This window comes from Phyllostomus discolor, chromosome 5 (assembly GCF_004126475.2).
Source record: "Phyllostomus discolor isolate MPI-MPIP mPhyDis1 chromosome 5, mPhyDis1.pri.v3, whole genome shotgun sequence".
Classification (NCBI taxonomy): Eukaryota; Metazoa; Chordata; class Mammalia; order Chiroptera; family Phyllostomidae; genus Phyllostomus; species Phyllostomus discolor.
In genome coordinates, this window is record NC_040907.2 from 1508362 (window position 1) to 1528252 (window position 19891).

Below are 19891 nucleotides of genomic sequence, written 5' to 3' on the forward strand. Positions count from 1 at the left end.
TGGCCATGCAGGCTGAGTGTGGGCAAGGGGGGCGGGCTTCATGGGGAAGCTAGGACCCCTGCCCTTGGTGGAGGAGGCCACTGGGAGCCACAGGCTGCCCCCCCAAGCAGAGCACACACCCTGAGCGCACTCCACTGCTCCGGCCTGCGCTGGCGTGGGGCTGGGGTGGGGCGGCCAGTGCCTTGGGGCAGGGAGGGCGGCAAGGAGGGTGGGAGCTCCGCTGGAAGCTGCCCCGCCCACGCCCCCAGGGCCCCCTGCAGCACCAGGGGGCTGGCGGCTGCAGCCCCCTTGGGGGCCGTCGGTCAGTGCCTCTGCGCAGGGGGCCCTCCCTGTCGAGTCCGGGAAGGGCTGGGCCAGGAGTCCCTCGCGGCCCTGAGTAGGCTGGCAGGCACCCTCCTCCCAGGCCTCAGGGTCCTCGAGTGTACAAGGGGGGTGTCGGTAAGTGGACCCCACTCCGAAGGCAGTGAGAGTGTTTTGTGTCCCTAGGCTGCCCGACCGGCTGCCCTGTGGCCACCACCCTCCAAAGAACCCGGGAGGCGGGGCCCTTCCCGCAGCTGCGGAGGTCTTGGGAAGGCAGACTCCGCGCAGGGCTGATGAGCTCCAGGGGGGCGTCCTGGAGGAGGGGGCCGCCTGGAGGAGGGGGCCGCAGAGCCCTGCGTGTGAGGAGAGTGGGAGCTGTTTCCCCGTCGCTGGGAGGCAAGCCTGGCCCCCGGGCCCCGCAGCAGGCTGGCGAGGCCAGGAGGCGGCGGCGGTGGGCGGGGCCAGGGAGGGCGGGGCGGGCGGTCCCGGAGCAAGCAAGCCTCCGGCCCGGGCTCCGGAGACCAGAGCCTGCTTGGCCGCAGGTCACGTGAACGGCCGGCCAGGTGGGGGCGGGGACCCAGGAGGCGCGGCCAGGTGCGTCCGGTCGTCCCCTCCCGCGGGCCTTCCGGGCCGGAGCCGACAGGCCTGCGCCCTGCCCGCCCGGGCTTCCACCTGCCGCCCACCTGGCGGGGCCCAGCGGGCCGCCGCCTCCCGCGGGGCCGCACAGGAAGTGGGAGGGCGGGGACTGGGAGGGACCGAGCGGCCGCGACGGAGCTCGGCTGTCCGGGCCGCCCGGCGGGGCGCGGAGGCTGCAGGCTGGACCGGCCCCGCCTCCGCCGCCCGCGCTCGTCGCCCGTACCCAGTGGCGCAGGTGAGCCTGGTGGACAGGTGAGCCCGGGAGAGGACAGGTGAGTGAAGTCGTGGGGGAGCAAGCCTCGGGGGGAGGCGGTGACCCTGGGGGCGCCTTTCCTCCCCTTCGCTTTTGCCGAAAGCCTGGTCCGGGGCCCTGGGGGTGGGGTGACGGCCCCTCCCTCCGCGGTGCGGGCGGAGCCCCCAGCCCAGGATTTACCCCGGGGCCGTGGGTGTGCCTCTGCCGCCCCCGCTCGGGCCCTTGACCCTGCGGGTTCCTCCGCGCCCCTCTCTGGAGCTCTCCTGCCCCCGGAAGGGCAGCCGTCGGAGCGGACAGTCAGGAAGCAAGCCCTGGGGCCCTGGAAAGGCGGGGAGGAGGGGCAGGAAGGCCCTCTCAACAACCCCGGGCTCTGCTGGCCGAACCCTCTCTGGCCCCAGGAGTTGGCAGCCTGGGAGTGACCACCGGACCCCTCCCCTCTCCTCTCCTCCCCTCCCCTGGGGAACAGGGGGCACGCTCCCAGCTCTCTGCCTCCCCCGAGAAAGGAGGGCGCTGGGGAGGGGGCGGCAGGTCCTGACGCCTGTGCTGGCTGCTCAGCCCCAAGTTCTGCCGGTGTTTCTGAGGTCGGAGTGGACCTCAGCCCGGCACCTGGCATGGGGCGGGGGAGAGTGGCGGGGCGAGTGGCAGTGGCCATGACTGTGACCTTGGGTCCAGCCTGGAGCCCAAAGGTCTCCCCTGTCCTGGAGGGGAGGAGCTGGCTCCTGCCTGGGGTCCTGCCTGGGACCCGAGGGAGCGCCCTGACCCTGCCCAGCTGTCCGCGCCTAGTGCTCAGGGGCCAAACCCCGGCTCCGTGTGAACACAGGAAATTACTCAAGCCCTCGGGGCCTCGGTTTTCCTGCCTGTAAATTGGGAGCTGCAGGTGTGCCCACTTAGGGCCGCTGGCTAAGCTCTGGCTCCGCTCTTGGCCTTTCTGGTGCCCGTGGCTCCCAGGAGGCGAGACCCCCGACAGAGGTGGGCTCGGGGACTTCCCCGGGTGGGGGACGGAGGCAGGGCTCCCCCGAGTCCTGGTGGAGGGAGCGGGGGCAGGCGGGGCTCTCCGGGCTCCCCGGGAGAAGTGAGGTCTTCAGTCACCTGGAGGGTAAGGGGGAGGGAGCCCCCCGTGCCCAGCGTCTCTGGTTTCCCAGGGTCCTCTGTGACCCTGAGTGGGAGGCGCGCCTGCCCGTGAGAAACGGTGGGCCCGGTCCCCGCCGTGGCCGCCCCGGGGACGGCGGTCTGTGTAGGGGGCCGACGGGCACCGCTGCTCACCTGTGTCTGCTCCCGGGATTTCGCTTTCGGTTTCCAGACGGGCGTCAGCTGCTCGTCTCCGCCCGTGGTGGCCCCGGGCTCGGGCCACCGGCTGTGGGTAGGAGCCCCCGTACTGCCAGGGCGGCCCCCACGCGCCTGTCAGGACAGTGACCTGGGGCAGGAAGGGGCTGGCCTCTCCCCAGCTCTGGGGCCCGGCAGCCTGGCCCCCACCGGCCGCGTTTCCTCTGCCTCTGGTCTCCTGCCCCGCGGAGGGGCAGCACCGCCCCCTGGAAGTTCGGGGAGGAGGCATTGGGTGGACGCCCGCGGTCACCTGTCCAGCTCCCTGCTGGAGTCAGGACCCTGGTTCCCTGCCCGGGGCTCCTTTGGGGACACGCGGTGCCCGGCCCAGCCCGGGACGGGAGCTGGGGCCGGGGGATGTCTGGACTCAGAGGTGGGAGTGGGGGCGGGGAGCCAGTGTCGTCTGTGGCGCCGGAACAACCGCTGCCCCCTGCAGCTGCCCTGGGAGGGAGGCGGCGAGAGGCTCGGCCGCCAGGCGGTGCCCGAGGCTGGGCACGGCCCGAGGGTCCCCCCCACCCCCACGTGCCCCCTCTGGAGGGGGGCTGTCCGGTCAGCTGAGCCCCGGTCTCCCCGCTCTGCCCTGTGGACTCTGCACCGCTGCAGAGAGCTCCTCGCTGCAGAGCCGTCCTGGGCGCTGCAGGGCGTGCGGCGGCAGCCCTGGCCCTCCCCCTCCCCCTCGCCCCCCCCCCCTCCCCCTCCCCCTCCCCCTTCCCCCGTGGGACCAGGAGCTGGGCCCTGGTGGTGTCCCCCCTGAAGGACACAGCTGCCGGGCCGTCCCAGCCACCTTGCAAATGGAACCGTGTGCTGTGAGCCTCATGGTTCACAAAGTCCGGTCCCCAAATCTGTGTGGCTCCCGGGTCCTGGCTCGGCCAGACAGAGTCACCGAGCACCAGGCCGTCGCTGGGAGTGCGCCTGCGCGCAGCCCCGGGTCGTGCCGACACTGCCGGAGAGGCTGAGCCCCGCCCGGACCCAGAGGCCAGGACAGAGGGACACAGGTGTCCTGGGGATGGAGAACCCAACCGAAACTCGATTTGGGTCCATGGGGCTGAGCCTGCTGGGGTCCCGGGAAACCCGTCTGTCAGAGACAGGACAGCAGGCGGGGCTGGTGACACGGGGCCCACCAGGCTGGGGGTGGGGTGGGACGGGGTGCAGCTTAGGCCTGGCCAGGCTGAGTCACGCCTGGGTGACTCTCTGTTGTTTCTGCTTAGGATGGTCTGCAAAGGGTCCCCGTTGGTGGGGTCCCTGGAACCCACAGGACCCCCTTTCCCCGTCACCACTTACCAGCCTGCCCTGTGTCCTGGGCACACATCGGGGAGGGGAGGGACACTAGGGGCTGGGGGGAGGGGCGGGGGCTGGTGCAGCAGGGGGCACCGGGGAGCCTCTGGAGAGCCTCCCTCCACCTCAGCCGGGTGCCTGTGGGGGCCAGTTCTCGGCCCCAGCCCCAGGGCCTCATGGTGGGGGGTGGGGGCGCCGCCCCTGGTCAGGGGACGGGGACACGGCAAGTGCCGTGACACCCCCATTCACCCGTCAGTCTGGGCATTGAGCCCGACTGTGGGGATGGGATCAGGGCCCTGTCCCTGCTCCCAGAGGACCCACGGCTTGCAGGGGAGACAGGTAGACACAGCCCTCACCCCCGGGCCTCTCGGCAGGAGCTGTCTGGGCACCGTGGCTGGAGCAGACCCGGTTCCGTGGCCCAAGTGGTTGCCCCAGGGCTGCTGGCCCCTCCCAGCAGTGGCCGCCCAACAGCGTGGCTAGCGCGTGCCCCGGGGGCAGCAGGGAGGGTCTGTGCTTCGGCCCCTGCACCGTGCTGGCTCCCAGGCTCCTGGCACCGTGTGGTCACATGTGTGCATGCATGGGCGCTGGGCACGCGGGCCTCCAGCCTGTGTCTGTCCCCTAAAAAGCAGCAGGCAGCCGCTGGGCCCAGCGGCAGCGGCGGGACACAGCCTGGGGCCTGAGCGCGGGGCCGACAGGAGCTGAGATGGGAGGAATCGGACTGAGGACGGAAGGAAGGAGATGGGGCGCCCACAGGGCAAGAGCCGGGGAGGGAGAGGGGACAGTGAGGATGGCCGTGCGTTTGGCAGGAGGCCGGAGCGGAGATGACCCGGAGGGAGTCCCCCAGAGGAAGACGGGGGGAGGGAAGCGGTCTGAACGTGAAGGGGGCTCGGGGGTCCCTGCGTCAGCGGGCTGTCTGGAAACGGGGCCGGGAGGGACTCGTGGCGGAGGCGCTCACGGGCACGTGGCTTGGGCAGTGACCATGGATCCGTCCCGTGGAGCCTGTCCCATGGAGCACGTCCCGTGGAGTGTGTTCCCGGGAGCCTCGGAGCCCGGTGGCGGGGGGAATGTGGGCCGGGGAGAGCCCCGTTCGGGTCCGATCCCAGGAGGTGAAGTGGGGGTCTCCGTTCCGAAGAAAAGTTCGGATGGGGTTCCAGATGTCACCAGTGCAGGGGAAGGAGAGAGACACGCCAGGCGAGGATCAGCCTCCGGGGCGGCCGGGCACAGCGGCGGGCGGAGGGCAGCTGCGGGGAGGACGATCTGGACGCCGAGCTTCAGCCCAGGAGCAGGAAGGGAGGCCCGGGCGAGGGGACGGGGTCTCTGGGGGCTCCCGGGACGGGCGCACTGACCGTGGGGGACGAGAGCCACCACACACCAGGCCGGGACGCGGGAAGGCGCGGGAGAGCAGCAGGCCGGCGGCTGGTGCACCAGAGGTGAACTCCCCGGGGCCGGAGGAGGGTGGGGGCGCCTCCTGCGAGGAGACCTCCAAAGGGCGGGCGGTGTCTTGGTCAGAAATCCGGAAAAGTGCAGCAGCCCCTCGTGGTGGCCCTCGGGGGACAGCGGCGGAGGCGGGCACGCCTGTCTTTGATGAGGAGCCTTTTGGTGCTGTTTGGCTTTTGAACCCGAGCCCGGCTGGTGCTGGGACAAGCTAAGGGCAGAAGTGGGGGGGATGCAGCGAGGCCGGCGGAGGCTGCAGCCCGGGCCGGAGCGCCTGCAGACGGGTGCCTGTCACCCTGTCTCGGCCCTGGCTGAAGGCACCCGGGGGCGGGGCCGCCTTGCGGAGGTCACACCCTGCGATGGCCCGTCAGACTGGTTCCATCTGGGCACTGCCTCGCCCAGCAGACTTTGCCCTCTCTGGGGAGAGGCCGTGAGGTCCAGCCGGCTCGGAGGAAGGAGTGCAGAAGAGGGAGGAAGGCCGAGGGGACAGGGTGGACAGGGGCTGTGTGGGCCCCGGGGACACAATCCGGTGCCTGCTCTCCGTCACCGTGTGGACGCGTCACAGTGGGAGCGAAAGGTCTCCCGAGCTTTGGAGGCCTCTGGCCTCCCATGTGGGCGCATTTGGCCCGGGGGCGCGTGCTCACAGGTCGGAGTCCGAACCCCAGTTCTCTGCCAGCCCAGGGTAAAAGGCGGGCGAGTTAACATGGGGGTGGGGACCCGGGATGGGCGCAGCCACCCCCCCCCCCCGGGGAGGCCCAGCATCGCTGCTGCCATTCTCGCTCTGCCTGGTGACTCAGAATGTCCCCAGGAATGTGTGGGCGGCCCTCCCGGTGCGGGGGTGGCCGGGGCTTCCGGGGACAGGGAGGCGCAGCCCCGCTGCCTCGCCGGGTGGCTGAGGGAGGGCGTGTGTGCTGAGCGGCCGGTCAGCTGGGCGCCCGGTGCCTGCGCGGGGTCCACCTGAGCTGTGGGCAAGGCCAGCCCCGCGTGGCCGGTCCTGCCCACCCTCAGGGAGGGCTCCCGGGCAGAGCCTCAGGACTCCCCGGGGCAGCGCCCAGAGCCGCCACTGGGCAGCGCATCCGTGAGGTGGGCTCGGCTGGAGCCCGCCTGGTGCAGTGGTACCGACGGGGCGAGGGGCCCAGGGACCCTCCACCACCCCCAGTCGCCCCGGCTCAGGGACTCGTCCTCAGCCACGCAGCCCAGCAGAGGACGCGTGGAGGCCTCTCAGGCCCTGGCCCAATGCGGGCCATCCCGCCGGGTCCCAGCGCTCGGAGAGCCAGCCTCAGTCCCCTGCCCGGCCCCCACCGGCCCGAGACCGGACCCTCCCTGCACGCTCCGGGGCGGCCACGCTCCGACCCCGGGGGCAGTCCCGGGGACTGAGGCTACGGGCCAGGCAGCTTGGCCCCGGGCCCTCACTTTTGCCCCGTTCCCCCAGGACCCCGCGCCCGTCCAGCATGGCCCAGCGGCACTCGGACAGCTCCTTGGAGGAAAAGCTGCTGGGGGCCCGCTTCCGCGAGGCGCTGCGGCTGGACGACCAGGGGAACCCCGCGTCCAGACCGCCGGGGGCCCGGGCCCCGCTGTGGGTGCGAAGCAATACCGCCTTCCAGCCCGATAGCCCGGGGCCCGGGCCTGCGTCCCCCACGGACAGGGAGCCCCCACGGACCGTCGTCCTGAGCACGGACAGCCCCGCGGCCCTCAAGATGGGCACGGAGCAGCTGATCCCCAGGAGCCTGGCCGTGTGCAGCAAGGCCAAGACCCCGGCCCGCCACCAGAGCTTCGGGGCCGCCGTGCTGAGCAAGGAGGCCGCCCGGCGGGAGCCCCCGCTGCACGCGGCCTCCAGCTTCTCCCTGGATGACATGGACCTGGACGTGGACCTGGGGGGGGCGCTGGCTCGGAACCTGCGCAGCCAGTCTTACCGAGCGGCCATGAGGGGCCTGAGGACGCCGGCGGCCGAGGGGGGCCCCGTCCACCTCAACCCCAAGCTCCAAGCCCTGGCTGAGGAGGCCGCCCAGCCTTCCGCCCGGCTCCTGGCCAAGAACAAGGTAGGGGCCTGCGGGCTTGGACAGCGGCCGGTGGGGCGGGGGTGCGCACCTCAGGCGGGGCGGGCCTCAGGCAGGTGGGCCTGACCTCAGCTGCTGGTCATTGAGCACCGGCCGCGGGAGGGGCCTGACCGTGTAGTCCACAAGACCCGTGGGCTAGGCTGTGCATGGCCTGTGAACGTCCCCATTTTACAGATGGGCTGCTGAGGCCGGGGAAGGTCCGGGGTTTCCTCCTAGGACCCCGCACTAGGGGTCCCGCTCTCAGAGCACAGTGGGAGCACGGCTCGGGGAGGGACCAGCCCCGAGGGGGCGCCAGCCCACCTCAAGGACAGGGGTTGGTGCCGGCTCTGCAGCCGCCGCTGGTCCCAGCCCGGAGCCTGAGGGACGTCCATCATCCGGGCTCAGGAGGGGCAGGGGCCGCTCGGGGCCGCTTCCCGCTCAGGGGCGGTGGGACGCTGCCCTGAACGCACAGCCCCCTTTCCTATGCAGCAGCGCCCGACCTTGGCATTCTGGAGAGAGCGGAGCGGGCACCGGGCCGGCCAAATGGGTGCCCTCGCCCCCGGCCCTCTGTGCCCAGGGCTGCCCCCTCCTCCCTCCGTGGCCTGCTCCACTGAGGGCTCCCGCCTGCGCCTGTGGCCATGGGCCATGGGAGAGCTGGCACGCCCGTGCGCAGAGGGGCAGGGAGGCCCGGAGTCACTGGCCCTGGCCCGGGAGGTGGGTGCTGCCCGCTGCTATGGCCACCTGAGACGCCCAGAGCCCAGAAACTGCTGCAGGCCCGCAGCACCCCACCCGCCAGGGCCCGGGCCCCACCCAGCCTGCGGGGCCCACTTGTTCATTCTGTGGTTCCCGCGCCCAGCACGCATTTCCTGAGCGCCCGGCGGTCAGGCCGCAGGGGAGCACAGGGTGGTAGGGGAGCTTGGGAGCCCAGGTGCACGGGGCCGGGGGCCCGGAAGAGGCGGGCTGGGGCCCTGGCGTGGACCAGGGTGGAGGAGGGGCCACGGCTGCAGCCCGTGCCCGGACCTGGAGGCGGGAGGGGCGGGTGGGGGTGCTGGGGGGGGCCGCGGGCGGGGTGGGGGCGCAGCAGGGCCAGGTGCAGCTGGCGTGCCACACGGTACAGACCAGCAAGGGGAGTTTCAGGCCCCGACTCGTCAGGAGAAACCAGCCCCCACTTTCCTGGAACGGGGTGCCTGTGAGGTCAGGTGAGGGGGTGTATCCCAGCCAAGGAAGCAGGCTCTGAGCCAGCGGCGGCTGGGGGGGGGGGCCGGGGTGTGGGGCCCCTAGGAGCCCTGCCCACCCCCCGCCTCTCGTTTCCTCAGCCCTACCGCCAGCTGCTGGGCCCTGAGACCCAGGCACTCACCCTCTTCTTCCTGCTGTCTAGAGCTGCCCCACCCATGGGGCCCTGTGTGCAGCCCCAGTTCCTGCCCCAGGGTCCCTTCTTGGTCCCCTCCTCACCCCACCTGTCCGTCCTTGGACTTCCCCACGTAGGAACACCTCCACTTCCTGAATACCTCGTCTTAAGTAGTTCAATCCTGCCGCCACCGCCTCCAGGCAGTCCTCCCAGATCCGCCCAGCTTTCGGCCACCTGCCCCACCTGCTCTGGGGACATCCCACTTGCCCTGGCCCCCACTCGGCGGCCCCACACCCCTCGGGGAGCCCGCATGTATGGAATGCCGTCTGTATGCTCGGCAGAGCCCGCTCCCATCGGGCAGGGCGACCCCAGGGAGCCATGGGGTCTCTGAGCCCACGCTGGCCGGCCCCTGCTCCCCGCTAATGCCGGCGTTTGTGTCTCTCATTCGCACAGAAGACGCTGGCGCGGAAACGAGCACACAAGGGTTCCTTCAAGGATGGTGAGTGGCCGCGGGAGGTGACCATGGGCTGGGCTGGACCTCGGCGAGGCTGGCCTCCCTCAGGCCATCCTGGGGGAGCTGGGAGGGCGCGGGGGCCCAGAGGACGTGCGGGAGGGGCCTCTCCAGGGACCGTGTAGCTCTGAGGGGTCCAGAAAGGCCAACAGGTTTCCCTGGGACCCCCTGCTGCACTACCCCAGGGGCAGGGGACACACAGAGCCCCTCACTCACCCCGGGAGATGACTGTCCAGCACTTCACCAGTGTGCGTGGTGCCCAGTAGCTGGCTGGGGACCGAGGCTGCAGGCCTGCCTGGCATGGTGCGGGGGCTCAGGAGGGCAGAGGTGGCAGCTGGGCCTTGGGAGGGGTGGGGTGCAGCAGGACCCCACAGGGAAGGGGTGGGGGAGGCGCCTGCCCAGCCAGGATGGAGCACCCCCAGGGTGTGAGGGGTGTGGCCAGTGAGGCCCGGGGAAGGTTTGGGCCTCGGTACCAGACCTGGGCTCTGAGGACACAGGGGCCCCAGCCAGGGCGGTCCGTCCCTCCCTGCCGGCCCCTGACCTCTGTGTATATACGGCCAGAGGCCCGGGGGAGGGGAGGTGTCAGGGTCCAGGTCTCCCTCGCACCCAGGTCTCAGAGTGGTGTGGTGGAGGGTCATGCAGGGGTCGTTGCAAGGGCTCAGAGGTGCCCTCAGCCAGGGACCAGCCCGTCCAGTGGGCCTGCAGCGTGGGGACCCGGAGACTCAGGCTCCGGTCTGCCGGCGTGCAGCCCAGCGGGGGGATGGCCCCCACCCAGAGTCCCCTCGGGCCCCAGTGTGCGCCCGTTGGTCAGCTCAGCTGGCCTGCAGGTGCCACATTCTTCTGCACGGACACCCTGCTGTCCTGGGCTCACCCGGAGCCGCCGTGGGAACCGGTTGGCCCATGAGGAGCCCGTCCTGGCGGCTCTGGTGCCCCCGGCTCCTTGGGAGGACTTGGGCTGTGGCTTCCGGGGCCCCGGGCCCACAGGTGATGCGTCCCTTCCCCCCAGACCCCCGCTTCTACCAGGAGGTCCGGGAACGGGGCCTGAACACGGGCCAGGAGTCCGACGATGACCTCCTGGACGAACCCCCCAGCCCTGGTGGCCCTCAGGCAGTGGGCACCCCCATCGTGGTAAAGAACTTCCGGCCCCCCCAGGTCACGTGGAGCCAGCTCCCGGAGGTAAGGGCCGGGTGGGGGGGAGGCCCTTCTCCCAGCCCGTGGTGGGGTAGGGTCAGCCGGGGAGGGGACGCCATGTAGAGGCGCCCCATCGGCACCCCACTCCATCGGCACCCCACTCTGAGCCAAGACCTGCCTCCTGCCCTCAGACCAGCCTCCTGCCCTCAGAGCTGCCTGCCCTGTGTGGCACCGAGGCCACCGCAGCCCTGGGCAGGGAGCGGTCAGGGGCAGGTGGCATCCACACTGCGCGATGGCGGTCCCGCACGTGCTCAGACTGGCCCTCGGGGGGCTGTGCGGACAGAGGGCCTCTCGCAGGGCTCTGTCCCCAGCAGCGTCCTTGCGTGGAGGCCGGGGGGCTGGGCCTTGGCCTCCACAGAGCCCCGTGCCCCTGCCCGGCCCCTTACTCTCCTCGCCTGCAGAAGGGGCCCGGCCCCACCCTGCAGGGATGGGGGGCGGGGCTTGACGGGGGGCAGGGGCAGCAGCTGTCCCTGCCCCAGGAGGGCACGGTCGGTCTCGGGCACACCCTGACCCCTCTCCTGAGAGCCCGGCCCGGGGCTGGGCCGCAGGCTGTGGGCACGGCGGGCAGTGGGCAGGGCGGCCACCTGGCTCTCCCTGTGTGGACGGTACAGCAGGCCCTGTGTTTGCACCGGACAGCAGGGGGGAGCCAGGGCACGGTGACAGCCACCACGCCCCAGGCTGTGGAGCCCCCCGGCGGGGGGAGCCCGGGCTCAGGTGAGGGCAGATGGACAGGAGGTCGGGAAACCTGTTCCCACCTGGTGGCTCCAGCCGGGAGCCAGGAGCTGGGTGTGCATGGCCTCCTGGGTCAGTGGAGGGGCATTCCGGAGTTTCTGCCCCCGGCCGCTGGGCTGGGGGATCGTGGCCCCACCCAGGATAGAGGAGAGCTCAGCACCCCGGGGGGAAGGTGCCGGCGCGGGCGGGAAGACACGGGCGGCTCTGCATCCTGTAGGGGGGCCGCACCCGGGCGGGGGACAGCTCGGCCCGGCCCAGCGGGCTCTGCAGGGACCCGGCGGGCCTGCTGTGGCTGAGAGGCACGCTCTACCCAGGGCAGCGGGAAGGCCGGGCCCCCCGGGTGGAGAGCTGTGGGGGGGCCCATGCTGGAACACTGTCACCCCAAGCCTCCCGGGTGGGCGCTAACTCAGCTGGCCCAGTGGCGTCTGAGCTCCGGCCCTGCTCCGGCCTTCGGGTCTTCCCCTCTCGACCCTCAGCCTCTTCCTCGGCTGCCCACGGCTCTTTGCCGGGGGCGGGCCTACCCAGGGGGTGTCTGTGTGGGAGGGGGGAGACGGGTGACAGAATGAAGCAGGGACAGGCCAGCCCAGCGGCCCCACAGCACTGAGCCGCGGGGGGAGGGGCAGCCCCCCTCGGCGCTGCCCAGCCTGGCGCCCGCCTCCCGGGCCTCTCCGCCGTGCACGGGGGCTCCAGCCCAGTGAGGGGGACTTCCGGGGCCTGTGCCCCTGACCCCCGGGCCTGTGCCCCTGCAGGTGGTCGAGTCGGGCATCCTGGACACGCTGCCAGCCGAGGAGCGCAAGAGGCAGGAGGTGAGTGCCGGGCAGGGGCCGCGGCACCGCCCCGTTCCAGCCTCCGTGTGTGGGAGACGCCGTGCTTGCCTCGTGCCCACGGCTCGTCTGGGGGCTCGACTCCCGGCGGGGCCCCTCGCCCCGAACGCCCCCGAACGTCCCCCCACCTGAGCCCTCATCGCACACGCGCCCCGGTGCGCGTGGGGCCCCACGGCAGCCTGCCCTCTCGCCCAGGCCATCTTCGAGATCCTCACATCGGAGTTCTCCTACCTGCACAGCCTGGGCATCCTGGTGGCCGAGTTCCGCGAGTCCAAAGAGCTGGAGGCCACCGTGACCAAGGTGGAGCACCACCACCTCTTCTCCAACATCCTGGACATCCAGAGCGCCAGCCGGAGGTGCGGCCCGCGCCCACCCTCCGCGTGACGGGAGGTGTGCAGCAGCGGTGTGCGGGGGGGAGAGAGTGGCAACCCCGCGGGCCCTGACACCTGCCAGGGCAGCGCCAGGGGGCAGCTGAGCACCTGGGCCGTGGGAGTCCGGCAGGGGGACAGGCCTGCACCTCCCCCTGGCGTCCGAGAGCTGGAACTCCTCCCTTGGCACGGCCCCGCCTGGCGACAGGCGCGTCCCCACCGGGGCACCCGGGCCCAGAGAGCCGAACGGCAAGGCGGGAGGTGCCCACGGGGCAGAGCGGTGGGAGGTGGCCCCTGGTGGCACCCGGGTCGTGTTCCCGCCAGCGGTGTCTGGTGCCCGGCCCGGGGCTCTGGTTGCAGGGCGGGAGGTGGGGGAGGGGCCGGGCACGTAGCTGCAGGCCTGCGTGGGGGCGTGTGTGTGCCTGTGCGTGCAGATGTGACCGCGTGCACGTGTGTGAGTGCACAGTGTGTGCGCACACGCGTGCGGGGCAGCGGGGGCGGGGGCCGAGGTCCGGGTGTGCGCTGTGCCCTTCACGGCAGCCTCCCCAGGAGCCAGTGGCTCTGGTCAGTGACGCTGGGCTCTCAGACCTCCCAGCCCTGTCTCAGAACCTTCTGGAGCACTCAGGGGAGGTGCTGGCCAGCACGCCTGCCTGGGCACGTGTGTGGCCCTGTGTGGGGGCAGCCAGGGCCCCCATCCCTCCTGGGGCTGGGGGTGGGACCGTCCCCCGTCCCTGACACACTGTCCCCCATTGCCTGGCTGCCCACCTCCGTGGCTGTTGGACAATCCCCTAAAGGGGACCACGGTCTCCCGAGGGCAGAGGGTCAGACTTGGGCCTGTGAGCACGGCCCTGAGGGTCCCCCACCCGCCTCCGGACTGAGGCCTGCTCCCCTCCCAGGCACCCTCACTGGCCTTGCCCGGACAGCGGGGGGCCTCAGAGGGGTGGGCGGCCCATCTTCCTCCCAAGCGGAGCCCTGGCCATAGACCCTGGCTGGGGCTGGCTGCGGGCCCCTCGGTGACCTCAGATGTGAGGACCTTGGACCTCCCCTGACTCCCCTCCCCAAGGCCCTCTCCCCAAGGCCCCCCCCTGCCCAGGGCCCCCCCCACTACTGGCTTCTTCCCCACCCACCCACCCAGGAGGCCTAGTGGTGAGGGCTGGGGGCCCTCGGCTGGTCCCTCCCCGGTAAGGTGTGTGGGTCACCCAAGGTTCCCCATGCAGGGGCGGGGCGAGTCTGTGCTCTGGTACTCTGCCCTCTGCCCTCCGCCCTCCGCCCTCCGCCCTCGGGAGGTCAGCCAGCTGCCTTATCTCCAGACAGGGCCGTCCCACAAGGTCCAGCAGCCCAGCTCTGCAGGACTTTGGCAGAGACACCGGCACGGGCATGGCCCCAGTGCGGGCACCAGGCAGGGACTTCTCGGGAACAGAGCTCCTGGGACGGATGCATCTCTCACCCGGCCTCGGCCCAGTGGCTGCCTGGGGGGCGGAGTCCTGGGCCAGCAGCAGCCGCAGGGCAGCTCGCCTCACCCTCCTTCCCCAGGCCCAGGCCCAGAGCCTTGGTGGGGACCCAGCAGGAAGCCGGGGCTGGCAGCCGCCTGCAGGGAGTCTGCCTGGGGGTCCCATCCCACTCAGCGCCGGGCCCAGAGCGTGGGGCCCTGGCGGCTCTGACCCAAGTCAGGCCATGGAGTCAGAGTGGCCAGTTCTGTCCCGCCGTCCGCATCCGCGATGCCCCCTGAATCTCTCCAGAACCCAGAGGGAAGTGGCCTGGGGTCCGGCCACGGGGCTGGGTTCGGTTTTGGACATCTCAGGGGGCGACCTGTCCCGGGTCTCCCGGGAGGGCCGCAGCTCACCCAGGAGCGAGGCTCGGGGCCCGCCCGAGGGTCTCTGCGTGTGCCCGCCCCCGTGGCAGCGGCACCCAGGCCCGCGGTCCTCGCCCACCGCAGGTTCTTCGAGGACCTGGAGCGGCGGCACAAGGAGCGGGTGTGCGTGGAGGACATCAGCGACATCCTGGAGGAGCACGCCGAGCGGCACTTTGACCCCTACGTGGCCTACTGCTCCAACGAGGTCTACCAGCAGCGCGTCCTGCAGAGGCTGACGTGAGCGCGGCCTGAGCCCGGGCGGGGTGGCAGGGAGGGCAGCCGGCGCCCAGGCCGGGAGCCCGGTCCCTCGGGCAGCAGCCTGGCTTCCCCAGCTCGGCCTGAGTTCTGCTCCCGCCCTCCGCCCCGCCCTCCTGCAGCAGCAGCAACGCCGCCTTCCGGGACGTGCTCCGGGAGATCGAGAAGCGGCCGGCCTGCGGCGGCCTGCCCATGCTGTCCTTCCTCATCCTCCCCATGCAGAGGGTGACGCGGCTGCCGCTCCTGGCCGACGTGAGTGCGCGGCCCGCGCCGGGCTCGCCTGGCTGGACGGGGCAGGGCCAGGCCCGGGGTGCTGCTCGCTGTGGCCGTGTCCCCCGTGGGGCCCGGCACAGCCCCCACCCGGGCCTGGGGTTGCTGGGGGAGCCCCGCCCCACGGGAGCCCCTAAGCCTGGGGTGCAGGCGGGCAGTGAGGACCCTCCCCCATCCGGTGTCTCCCACGCAGACGCTCTGCCTGAGGACCCAGGGCCACCCCGAGCGGTACGAGGCTGCCAGCCGCGCGTTGAAGGCCATCAGCAAGGTGAGAGGGGGGCCCGGCGCCCCCATCCGCTACTCACTCCACCCAGTAGCGGAGGCCCTGGGGGTCTGGCTGGAAGGGTTTCCAGATTGTCTGTACCTGGCTTTTCGTGGGACCAGTGGGGACACTGAGGCCCAGAGGGCGTGGAGCCCATGGTGAGGCGGTCCTCGGGGCAGCCATGAGGGCAGGGGCCCCGGGCAGCTGGGCTGGGCCCCTCCTGCCCAGCCGCCGGGGGTCTCCGCGCTCCGCAGCTGGTGAAGCGGTGCAACGAGGGGGCCCACAAGATGGAGCGCACGGAGCAGATGTACACACTGCACACGCAGCTGGACTTCGGCAAAGTCAAGGTAGGCCGCCGACACCAGCCCGGGCCCCGGCCCTGCCGCGCCCCGCCCGCCCCAGGCCTGCCGGGCCCTCGGGCGCTTCCCGGGCACGGAGACCTCCCCGGGGCGGGGCGGGGAGCACTCAGTGGGTGTGCCGCCAGACTCTGGGCCGGGCTGGCAGCCCCCAGGAACACCTCTGGGCCGGCGGAATGCCCCGTTGAAGGCCGGATACATCACGCTCTGTCCAGCCCTGGGGGCGGCCGGCCACCCCATTCTCAGAGGCAGGGGTGGGTCCGTCTGCTCGGGGCCTGACTGTCGGTCTCCCCCCCAGTCCCTCCCGCTGATCTCGGCCTCCCGCTGGCTGCTGAAGCGCGGGGAGCTCAGCGTCCTGGAAGAGACGGGGCTCTTCCGGAAACTCGCCAGCCGGCCCACCTGCTACCTCTTCCTGTTCAACGACGTCCTGCTGATCACCAAGAAGAAGAGGTGGGCCCCGCCCGAGGGCACCGGGCGGCCTGGCTCTGCCGTGGGCAGGGGGCAGCGGCCGCAGCTTCGGAGACAGGAGCGGGGCTGGGGCCGGGGGGGCGTGGGGGGAGCCGACCCGCAGCCTGGCACCCACGAGGACGCACATGCTGTTCCCAGGGGGTGCGCGGTGCACCCCCAGCACCCACATGACCCCAGGTCCTGGTGGTGGGTGCAGCTCGGGCCTGCAGACCTGGGCCCGCCCGTCCAGCCACCAGGACCCTGGAGCTGCAGGCTCTTTTCCCCGTGTTGGGGGGCCTGGGGGGGAGCAACCCCAGAGAGCTGTCTTCTGGCTGCCTGGCCCTGGCCGCTGTGGGGACCTGGGGGGACCGGACCGGGGGCAGGGGGGCCGGCTGCCCACTGACCCCCACAGCAGCATCGGAGCCGCCCCCTGTCCCCGCAGCGAGGACAGCTTCCTGGTGCAGGACTACGCCCAGCTGGCCCAGGTGCAGGTCCACAAGGTGGAGCCCACGGAGCTCGCTCTGCCAGGAGGCGGCAACCGCAGCTCGTCGGTGCCGCACCCCTTCCAGGTGACCCTGCTGCACAACAGCGAGAGCCGCCAGGAGAAGATCCTGCTGTCCTCCGACTCCGCGTGAGTCCCGGGGATGGGGGCACCCCGGGGCGGGCGGGGGCGGCTCTGTGAGCTCCGTGGGGGCGGGGTTCCTGTCACCCCAGTCCCTGACCACTGCCGTGTGCCGGGCAGCCCTGCACCAGGTGCCGGGGATGACCTTGTCCTTGCCGAGCTCACCTTTGCGGGATGGGGGTGCAGCAGCCACAGAATGAGCGGCGGAGGCACCCGTGTGTCGGGGGGTGGGGCTCCGTGGGGAGCAGCACCCCGGCAGAGGCGCAGCCGTGCAAAGGCCCTGGGGCCGGCCCCGCCCGGGAGCGGCTGGAGGACGGCAGGGCTGGGCCCAGCGCAGGAAGATGCCGGCACCGAGGGAGCCCGCAGCCAGTCCCACGCTCTCTCCATCGTGGCCCCCATCCTCGTGGGAAGTGGTAGCGGCCTCTTATGTCCCCTGGCAAACTGATACGGGGTGGGCATGCCGAGTCCAGTGCCAGGAAACGGGGTGGCCTGGGTCCTGGGGGTGCGGCTGCCACCTGACTCTGACCCTGGGCAGGTGTGGCTGGGTCTCGGCCCACCTGCTGCTCGCTCCTCACGCTCTGTGACTCCCTGCGCCTCTGCCCCAGCACGTGGGCTGGGAGGCCCTGTGTGTGTGGGGGGGGGGGGCGCCTGCTTCCAACCCCAGGCTCTCAAAAGGGTGCCCAGGCTGCCTGAGCCGCGTCACCACTGCCTGTCCCACCCCAAGGGCTGTGGGGTGACACTCAAGGACACCCAGGGGAGGCCACGTGCCCCATCTTCTCGCCATGGCACAACTGGGGGTGGGTGCGTGAAGGCGGTCACCTGGCACTCTCTGTCCCCAGGAGTGACCGGGCCCGGTGGATCACGGCGCTGACGCACGGGGAGCGTCGGGGGCAGGGCCCCGCCAACAAGGGAGGTGAGCGGGTGCCCCGTGGGCTCGCAGGGCTCCGGGTCCCTTCCTGGCCCGGGCAGGGCGGGCGCTGGCCCAGGAGGAGAGGCACCGCCCACCGCTCTGCCCCCTCACACCCAGCCCGGGGGCCTGCCCGGGTCACACGTGCCCCCGGCTGTCTGGGGCCCCTCCCTGCGGCGAGGACACAGTGCTGCCCTGAGCGGAGCAGCCGCTGGAAACTGAGACCAGACAGCTGGAGCAGGTGGCCCCGACCTGTCTCCGACCTGTCCCCCAGCTCCGGGCCTGCCCTGGCCCCTGGATGCCGGGCACGCTCTGTGGCCCTGCTTTGACCGTGAAAGCAGGCCTGTCCCTCCGCCTAAGGAGGGCCCGTCCCCCCGAGCCTCAGCCGGAGGGAGGCTGCCCCATGTCCCCATGCTGGGCCATCTGGGGCCCCTCGGGCCCCACCGGAAGGGGGAACAGGCCACGGGCCGCAGGGCTGTGTGGGGAGGTGGAGCCCTGCCTGCCCGACTCAGGGCTGCAGAGCTGTCAGCCCGCCCCCGCCCCCGCCCCCGCCCCCGCCCCCGCCCCCGCCCAGGCCAGCCTGCCTCTGACCCCGCCTCCTGGTCCCCCAGACCTGCCGCAGGTGGAGGTCACCAAGGCCTACCTGGCCAAGCAGGTGGACGAGATCTCGCTGCAGCAGGCGGACGTGGTGCTGGTCCTGCAGCGGGAGGACGGTGAGCGCGGGGCGGGGGCCGGGGGGCTGGGGGCTGGGGGCAGGAGGGGCCCGGGTGGGCTGGGCGCCCCCGGGAGGGTGTGCAGTGCAGCGCCCTGGCACCAGCCCCCACCAGGAGGCGGCTGCACCTGCGCACAGAGCCTGCCTCCTAACCGCCCTCAGGGACACCTTCCGATGCCCCCGAGGGGCGGGAGCCAAGGTCCTCTGTCCTAAATGGGAGCGGGTGGCCCTGCTGCTCCTGGGGCCCCCACAGGCACCGGCACAGGGCAGGCGAGGCTGGTTGGAGCGAGCTCAGCCCCCAGCCAGCGCCAGACTTGACCCAGCAGCTGACCTTGAGCGAGGCGCCCCCGCGGGAGGGCAGCCGCCCGGGACGCCCGGCCCCGGCACCTCCCAGAACGGCAGCCCCGACGAGGGCAGGGGGTGCGGAGCCCGGCGCGCCCCGGCACGCCCCGCCCCACCCTGCCCCCGGGCGCCTGCCCTCAGCGGCCCGTGTCCTCCGGCTCAGGGTGGCTGCACGGCGAGAGGCTGCGGGACGGAGAGACAGGCTGGTTCCCCGAGGACGTCGCCCGGGGCATCACCAGCCGCGTGGCCGTGGAGGACAACATGCGCAGGATGGAGCGCCTGCGGGTGGAGACGGGCGTGTAGCCGCTCTGCCGGCGCCCCCGCCCCCGCCGCAGCCAGGGGACACGGCGCGCCCGCCCCGGAGCCCCAGCCGCCCAGGCCTCCCCCCGAGCGGCCCCAGTGATGGCTCCCAGGAGGGGGGTCACCCCTGTGCTCCCTCCACCCCCGGGAGCACCCCCAGGCCAGACCAGCTCAGGGGGGCCATGCCCGCCCTGCCCCCCGGCCGAGTCCCTGGGAGGAGCCCCCCAGCTGTGTGCCCACGGCTGTGCTCCCGGTGACGTGGCGGACGGTGGCCCTGAGGACCGTGGGGGCGACGTGGGTCGTCTCTCTCCTGCTCCGTGTGGATGAGGGGGCCCTTGCGTGCCCAGGGCAAAGCCCCTGTCCAAGAGGGGCTGGCTGGAGGGGGGTGCCCCGTGGCGCTGCCCTGTGCCGTGACCTCGAGTTCCCAGAGACATTAAAGCCCTCCTGTAGCACCTGGGTTTCCGCGTATCCTGCGTGCAGCCGGAGGCCCCGAGGGCCCCCAGGAAGTGACCGCTGCTTCATGGTCACCGCGGGCTCGTTCTTGGCCCTCACCTGCCTATCCAGTGGGCATCATGGGCAAGGCCGCTGGGTCTGGGGGCTTGAGGACAGCGGAGCCTGGGGGATACCTCTGAGGGGACATGCAGGTGGATTTTCTGGGTGGTGAGGGCGGGACCAGCCTGCCCCATGCGTGCCCCCCTCCCAGCTGGCAGCTCTGTCCCTGGGGTGGGGGCCCCCTTGAGTGCTGAGTGCCCACCACACCCTGTCGGGCACTCGCTTCCATATGAAAGCCTGGCAGCTCATCCCCCTCCCCTGGAAGTGGGTAGTTGGGGAGCCCCCCTCCGCCCCTCAGTCCTGGTGGTCGGCTGCAGGCCCAGGCATCGGAGGGCAGGACTGGGTGGGAGGCAGGGGGTGGAGCTTCTCTTGCCCCGTTCCCTGGACCGGGTGGTGGTGGGGTTCAGCACCGAGGCCGGGGCCCCTCCTCCTCCCCACTGACCACCCAGGGAACCTCATGGCACCAGCCACGGCCCACATCAGAGCCCAAGCAGGGCCGTCCTGGGCAGGAGCTTCCTGGGATGGGGTCAGGGTGGGCTCTGGGAGAGGCGTGGCCTGGGGGGCCGGGCCACCAGGGCTCTGGCCCTCACTTTTGGACAGGTGGGAGTCCGGGGCCCTGGTTTCCCTACCTGTGAGCTGGGCTCACCGCCCGCTTTCCCTGGAGTGCCGTGGGGGCGGGGCCTGTGTGTGCACAGGTGTGTGTGTGCCTGCGAGTGCGTGCCTGTGGGTGCAGGTGTGTGTAGTTGCCCCTGATACGGGAGCCGGGGCGCAGCCTGCCTGTGCTCG

At 72.2% G+C, this 19891-nt stretch overlaps 1 protein-coding gene across 3 annotated transcripts; it reads left to right on the forward strand.

Moving 5' to 3' along the window:
• The first annotated feature begins 921 nt into the window (after positions 1 to 921).
• On the forward strand, positions 922 to 18579 carry ARHGEF16 (Rho guanine nucleotide exchange factor 16). 3 transcript variants are annotated; one of them, XM_028513462.2, is made up of 15 exons: positions 922 to 1208; positions 6651 to 7257; positions 9056 to 9101; positions 10120 to 10289; positions 11786 to 11842; positions 12056 to 12216; positions 14165 to 14317; positions 14458 to 14587; positions 14799 to 14873; positions 15122 to 15214; positions 15522 to 15673; positions 16113 to 16301; positions 17132 to 17205; positions 17811 to 17912; positions 18417 to 18579. In XM_028513462.2, exons 2-15 carry the CDS (start codon positions 6670 to 6672, stop codon positions 18554 to 18556), a joined length of 2130 nt encoding a protein of 709 aa, XP_028369263.1. In that variant the 5' UTR covers positions 922 to 1208; positions 6651 to 6669; the 3' UTR covers positions 18557 to 18579. The 3 variants fall into 3 exon arrangements, with proteins under 3 accessions (XP_028369263.1, XP_035881103.1, XP_035881104.1); XM_036025210.1 differs by having other exon boundaries at positions 922 to 1188; XM_036025211.1 differs by having other exon boundaries at positions 923 to 1171.
• The last annotated feature ends 1312 nt before the right edge of the window (positions 18580 to 19891 follow it).